General features: G+C 36.1%; 2 protein-coding genes across 2 annotated transcripts; one reads left to right on the top strand and one right to left on the bottom strand.

The window, feature by feature from the left end:
* Positions 1-329: 329 nt before the first annotated feature.
* Positions 330-2476, top strand: LOC141723967 (exocyst complex component EXO70A1-like). The gene has a single exon (XM_074525939.1). The coding sequence runs from the start codon at positions 482-484 to the stop codon at positions 2237-2239; it is 1758 nt and encodes a 585-aa protein (XP_074382040.1). The 5' UTR covers positions 330-481; the 3' UTR covers positions 2240-2476.
* A 274-nt stretch (positions 2477-2750) lies between these two features.
* On the bottom strand, positions 2751-4053 carry LOC141723968 (protein DEEPER ROOTING 1-like). The gene is made up of 3 exons (XM_074525940.1): positions 3134-4053; positions 2875-3043; positions 2751-2770 (listed from the first exon to the last, which is right to left on the bottom strand). Exons 1-3 carry the CDS (start codon positions 3722-3724, stop codon positions 2751-2753), a joined length of 780 nt encoding a protein of 259 aa, XP_074382041.1. The 5' UTR covers positions 3725-4053.
* Between the last annotated feature and the right edge of the window lie 2888 nt (positions 4054-6941).

The following is a 6941-nucleotide window of genomic DNA, read 5'->3' as shown; positions in this document are numbered from 1 at the left end:
AATCGTCTAAAGTGTAAAAAATTTAATTGTAAGTGTAAAAAATTTAGTATTTACAGAACGGAAAACACTACTAAAAATTCTAAAACTCAACAAAAATTGATTACTCCTGCTAATTAGAGTGAAAAGACAAATAAAAACAAACACATATGATTAATTAATAATAATAATTATTGAGCCCGTAAGATACCTCATATATTTGAATACATTTCTTGTTGTCCTGGTTGTTGTGAATTCGACTCTGGCATATTTTAAAATTATTAAAATAAATATTCACGTGCAATATATATAAGCCTAATTAGTAATTTTTTTTAACGATAATGGTTATAGCGGGTAGCTTGCTGGTACTCCGGAGGACTTGGTACGAGGACTACATAATTAGTCCCGTTATTAACTGGAGTATCTTAGTTGTAATAGGAGCCCACAAAAATTGGTAATAACAGTAATAGTATTATTACACTACATCAAGTGAGCAGCATATTCCATGGAATCACCGGAGACTGACGTGGGCGTGTTGGAATCCGCCCAGAAAATAATCCTCCGTTGGGACTCCACCGTTTCAGAAGACGCCAGAGAGCGCATGATCTTCGATGGCCCTCGTGACGAGATCGACCGTTACTTACAAGGCGTTGACCACCTCCAAAAGTCAATGGACTCCACCACTCTATCCGAGGACCAAACCAACGCTCTTCAGATCGCTATGGCTCGTCTTGAAGACGAGTTTCGTAACATCTTGTTCACCCACACTTCTCCTATTCAAACTGATTCTCTAGTTGATCCTGCCGCTGTTCAGGACTATACTGATGATGTTGAAGAAGGTAGTAGTAGAGGCAGCGCTGGTTACAGATCTACTACTAGTATTCGTGAACTTGAACTTGTTCCCTGTGAAGTTGTCGATGATCTTCGCAGTATCGGTGCCAGAATGATATCTGCTGGTTATTCACGTGAATGTATCCAGGTTTATGCAAGTGTGCGTAAATCTGTAGTTGAATCAACTTTCAGAAAACTAAGTGTTGAGAAACTCAGTATTGGTGATATTCAGCGGCTTGATTGGGAGGAGCTTGAGGTTAAAATAAGGCGGTGGATACGCGCTGCTAAAGTCTGTGTCAGAATCTTATTTGCTAGTGAGAAGCGATTATCTGAGTTGATATTCCAGGGTTTAGGTCCTGATACCGAGGATGCCTGTTTTATGGAGACGGTTAAAGGTCCTGCTATTCAGCTGTTTAATTTTGCGGAAGCTATTAGTATTAGCAGGAGGTCTCCTGAGAAGTTGTTTAAGATTTTGGATCTTCACGATGCCTTGTCTGATTTATTGCCAGATGTTGATGTTGTGTTTTCAATGAAGGCGATGGAGGCTATTAGGGTTCAGGCGGAGGAGATTTTGTCTAGACTAGCTGAGGCTGCTCGAGGGATATTGTCCGAATTTGAAAATGCTGTGCTTCGTGAGCCTTCCACAGTTCCTGTTCCTGGTGGTACAATTCATCCTTTGACTAGATATGTGATGAATTACATAAGTCTAATTTCTGATTATAAGCAAACTTTGATTCAACTTTTTGTTGCTAAGCCCGTAACGGGGTCTAGAGACTCTGAGGATGTTGCTACGCCAAATATGGATTTTGAGGAGCTCGAGGAGCAAACTCCGTTGGCAATTCATTTAATATGGATCATTGTCATTTTGCAATTTAATTTAGAGGCCAAGTCTAACCATTATAGGGATACATCTCTGCCACATTTGTTTATTATGAATAATGTTCACTATATTGTTCAGAAGGTCAGAGGGTCTCCTGAATTAAGAGAAATGATTGGAGATTATTATCTGAGGAAATGGACTGGTAAATATAGACAGGCTGCTACTGGTTACCAGAGAGCAACTTGGGTCAGGGTACTGAATTGTCTGAGAGAGGAAGGGTTACATACGAGTGGGAGTTTTTCATCCGGGGTGTCTAGAAGTGTTTTGAGAGAGCGTTTTAAGAGCTTTAATGCTATGTTTGAGGAGGTTCATAGAACTCAAGCTACATGGCTGGTTCCGGATACACAGCTTCGAGAGGAGCTCCGCATTTCTATATCAGAGCATTTGATTCCGGCTTACAGGTCATTTCTTGGTCGTTTCAGGACTCATATTGAGAATGGAAGGCATCCTGAGAATTACATCAAGTACTCGGTTGAGGATCTTGAAACTTCTGTTTTGGATTTCTTTGAAGGAAATCCTGTATCTCAACACGCAAGGAGGAGATCTAGTTGAAAAGGTGCACTTGGTTCCCCTGTTAGACTCTAGGACAAATTCTTTGATTTTTTTTATGTATACTGGTGTTTGCTCAGCTCCGAATCTTCTTCAGATGACATTTACATCATATGGGACGACAAAAAGGGGTCACCTTTACAGAATGATTAGTTCTAGTTTTTCAGAATAGCCGAGGCCTCTCGTATTGCTTTATTTTTCCCAGACAACTATTCTAATATATGTTTTATACTGGTACGCTATATGCAAGCATGAACACTCAGTTGTGATGTTAAGAATTGATAACATAGGTTATAGGTATATAAATCTCAAGAGTATCAGACAACATGCCAACATGTCCTGTAAGCATCACAAATTCACCATGGAAAAAAAATGTAACAGCAACTTTAGGCTTTAGAAATTCTAGTTTTAGGTACCACAATTCAAAATTTGGAAATTTATCTCTCAATATAAGCAGTCCATAGAGTCTGCCCTTGTTTTGTTTATGTTGCAATGTATCTGCTACAGGCAGTATCTAAATCTCTAGAACAATATCTGCAAAACCAGAAATACAGTTTCTTTTAGTATTAGAGGTACTAAAACACACAGATGGTGAAAGTGATACGAAAGGGATCTTAGAAATATAGGAATCAACTTACATTCGGAATCAGTCTTCACCCATTTATTCCCCTGAACGTTTGATGCTTCATCTGTTTCATCTTCCTTTTCCACTTTTGATGTTCGTCGGTCCTCTATGTATTTCTTCATTGATGATCCTCGAGATGAGTTTTGCCGCTCAACTTTCTTTTTAAGCATGGTCCTCAAGAGCTGTAGTTAAGAAGCATGATCTTAATAATAATAAAGCCGAAATATTAAAAATCAAAACTACAAATAAGCAGCAAAGACGTGTACAATTACCTTCTCCATTCTGGATTCTTGAGGAGTATCTCGCAAATTAGGAGTGAATGCAAATCCACTTCTGCACACAAACATCTTTTTTAAGAGAAAGGAAATTGATTTTCTTCCAATTGATTTCTTCTTAGATTCCATGCAAGCATCTCTGCATCGACCAAGTATCACTCTTATTGTTTGGTTAATATCATCTTCATCATCTTTGTCATCCAAGTTGCTGCACAAGGAGGTAGAGATTCTGCGATCAACTTCTAAGCTTGATGGACAATTCATAAATCTATCCAAGGGAAGATTAGCAATTTCTCCATCAACCTTTGGGGGTGGTTTTTTAGATAACAACTTTGTCAACTCCTTCTCAAGCTTACTCACTTCTTCAGGGGTAAATTCAGCTAAATCATGATCAAAAGGTTGGTCATCATCCTGAAGATTTTCGCTTTCTGCATTTTCTGGTAATCTGCTGTCACCAAACGTACCAATGTTCAGTAATCCATGAGGCAAGTCATTACCCTTTTCTTTTTTAGGTTCTGGAAGCGTATGATCTGCATTCAGGAAATATGCAACATCAAATAAGGAATGAAAAAAGCCATTATCCCGCATTAGTATCACATGCTAAACAAGAAAAATGTAAAAGAAAAGCTCCACTTTCTATTCATAGCTCAAAGGAACATATTTAGAGAAAAAGAACCAAGTCATTTAAGCTGCAGTCGAGTGTCTAAAATTCCTAACAGACGGGACATACATAGGAATGCCATGGACTATTTCCACTATCCACAAAAAAGAAATCCTAATCTCGCGTGCTTACATCCGATATTACTTTACCCAACATTGATGAGGAAAAATAAGGTTTAAGGTTTAGTTCTGCACCTTATGATGTTTAGCTGATAAGTCAGTTTGTTGTAAGCAAGATTATTTTACTGACAAGTTGGCCTCAGGGTTGATGCTAATTCTCTTAAGCAAAGCACCAGTGTCGCAAACTGTCTTTTATATATATCATTCCCTCAGGACCATTATTCTTGTACAGATCTAACATTGTACAGTGATACACTCAGAAACAGACATGAATCTTAGGCATGCATGCAGACCATCTAACAAAAAGAAACACTCGAATGCTAGACCTTGTCGAATCAATGAATAAGACTTTTTAAGCAAAAGGTTTGCTAAAAGTTTAAGCTACAAGCTATAGTATCAACTACCATAAAAATGATTTGTGTAAATGCATGACTAGTCAAATTCACAATTGATGTTGTAAATAATATATCTCAGGAGCAAGAAAATGTAGACCAAAAGAAAGCTAGCTAGAGAAACAAGTACAAATTAGCTATGGATATGTGCAGGTAAACTTACGACTACTTGAAACTGTATTTGATTCTGTCTTCCCTTTCCCACTTTGAAACTTATTCTGCACCCAGCCGAAGAACTGCAACAGCAATCAACAAAAGTTGTTACATGAAACAATGAAGATGAACCTTCATATATTATGTGCAGGGAATTACAGACTGAAGAAAATAACCTTCATTGTTGTGATTGTGAGCTTAAGCAATAAACAATGTGCAGCAAGAATTGTTGTGTAATGGGAGAAAGTGTTGGCTTGAAGGAGAAATTTAAAAAATGTAAAGTTGTCAAAGTTCATAAGCAGATCCTAGAAACCAATAAGAGTTGAGCATTGGGAGCAATGAATAAGATAGAGTAGTATATATTGTGAGGAAAACCATGGCCAAGCCCAGCAGCTTCTCATTGGTTCAACTCCCTAAAAACTGCCTTTTTTGACACCACATTATTTCTTTCTACCACTTTCTCAACTATGGAAAAAGATTGAAACTCGAGGCCAACACCTTAAATTTACCAATTGTGTATAATAATACTATCACCCTTCTTCTCTTTTAAATGACTGAATTAAGTTGTTCTTGTGACAAAATGTTACAAATATTAGTAATTTTAAAGAAACTGAATCAAGAGTGAACTGAATCTGAGGGATGAACTAAGAATTAATAAGAGTGACCAGCTCTTGTCTCGCAGTTTCAAGTTTTTAAAAAATGATCTATTATGCGTTTTGCTTGCAAGATTGCAATTGGAGACTAGTAGTGACCTGTCATGTGTAAGGTATACTGTGATGCTAACAGAAAGTACTGTCATGAGTAGGTTGATCTATTTATTTATGATATAAAATTTTTTAGTAAACAGATTTTTACGCCTGTCTCCGTTACTGCCCTGCCGTGCACCATAAATCTTGAGTGATTTTTTCGCATTTCAAGAGATCACTGCCGGAAACATATGTTCGAGAACAAGTCTTCATAAAAACTGGAAAATAAGTCAAAAATTTCAAGCTCATTTTGTAGGATCTCCTTAAGCCACATGCAAAATATGATGAAATGGTAACATAGGCCTAATTAACTAATTCAGTCAGCTGCCTACTTGACTACTTAATCCAATATCTGTAAACAAGTTCCAAAACCATAAAACTAAAATAATCTGAAAACATCATCTACACATGCTTTTATGTGTGCCATCTACTAAGAAATGAAATGAATGCAGTTGTTAACTGGGAACACAAGCGTTATACATGCACACTACCATGTATTTCTCTACATGTAACATTTTAGATCAAAATAACATATTTAAAAGGATCGCTCCAGTGCGAGGAGGGATTCCCATTAAACATGCAACAATATACAACATTCTTGGTACTACTTCATGTTTAACTGTTCGATGAATTTAAAGCAAAATAGGGAATGCCAAACATATCATGCACAGGGGCGTACGCGTATGCATGAATTTTAAATAATATATAAATCTAAGAGGGGGCCAAGGACCCCTATGGACCAGTACCTCCCTAGACCCCGCCACTGTATCACAAGATATATACACCAAAGTTTCTGCGTATTTGAAATTGTGGCGCTTTTGTCCCAACAGCCACAACCATGGTGTAACCCTGAAATTACAAGGCTAACTGATAGTAGTACTATATAATAGGGAGAAGAGTTTTTTTCCCGCTACATCCGGCATAAATAGTATGATACATCAGTTACATCTATTATTTTTGTGAGAGAATTAAGTTGGAGATTTATTAGAATATATATCTATTTTTGTGAGAGAATTAAGTCAAGTTGGAGATTTATTAGAATATAGCTTAAATATGATTTTAGAGAGTTATTTGTTTTGAGCCTATTATTTTTTTTGAGTTTTTATATAACTCCTAGGAGTATTCTCTAGACCATAACTTAAACATATATTCCGTCATCTATATGGCATAATGTAAATATATGTTATAATCTGTATCCTCAAAATAAATAAACTTCTCCTTTTCTACATATTTGTGTTATTTTCTTTATTTTTATTATAATTTTTCTTACTTCTGTCCTGACACTTTTCATTTCAATAACGTGTTTGATTAAAAAGAGTCTAAAAACCTCTTTTTTTTTTGGTATCCAGATGATATTTGAAGCCACCGGGTTGATTATTATTGTCAATGGGGTATAATAGAAGATGTAGAGTTTAAATGGTAAGTGGTTTATGCTTAATCAAGGGAGGATAATTTTTAAAACTGGTCATGACAATCCATTTTTTTCAATTTTTAAAATTTGCACTCACTCAATTTTTTTCAAATTTTTTCTTCGAACTCTATTATGTCCCAATAATTTTTCTCATCCCATTTCCTTCTTCTTAATTAAACACAATATAGGTAATTTCTCTTAATTTCTCTGTGACACTTAATAAATATGGTATCTAGATCCCACAATTTGTTTGTTTGGTATTATATAGAAGAAAGGATTTCTAGTCGATAGAAAATTACGATTAATAATCAGTGTAAAAAGAA

Source organism: Apium graveolens, chromosome 5 (genome assembly GCF_009905375.1).
Source record: "Apium graveolens cultivar Ventura chromosome 5, ASM990537v1, whole genome shotgun sequence".
NCBI classification, from domain to species: Eukaryota; Viridiplantae; Streptophyta; class Magnoliopsida; order Apiales; family Apiaceae; genus Apium; species Apium graveolens.
The sequence above is the reverse complement of the archived record's forward strand: the minus strand, read 5'-3'. Positions and strand labels throughout refer to the sequence as shown.

Excerpts from the sequence above, each read along its gene's own strand:
- LOC141723967 (XM_074525939.1), top strand. The coding sequence starts at position 482 with ATGGAATCACCGGAGACTGACGTGGGCGTGTTGGAATCCGCCCAGAAA.
- LOC141723968 (XM_074525940.1), bottom strand. The coding sequence starts at position 3,724 with ATGCGGGATAATGGCTTTTTTCATTCCTTATTTGATGTTGCATATTTC. Across the intron at positions 3,044-3,133 it reads AAGAATCCAGAATGGAGAAG|CTCTTGAGGACCATGCTTAA; the intron begins GTAATTGTACAC and ends TCTTAACTACAG. Across the intron at positions 2,771-2,874 it reads GGTGAAGACTGATTCCGAAT|ATATTGTTCTAGAGATTTAG; the intron begins GTAAGTTGATTC and ends CTGGTTTTGCAG.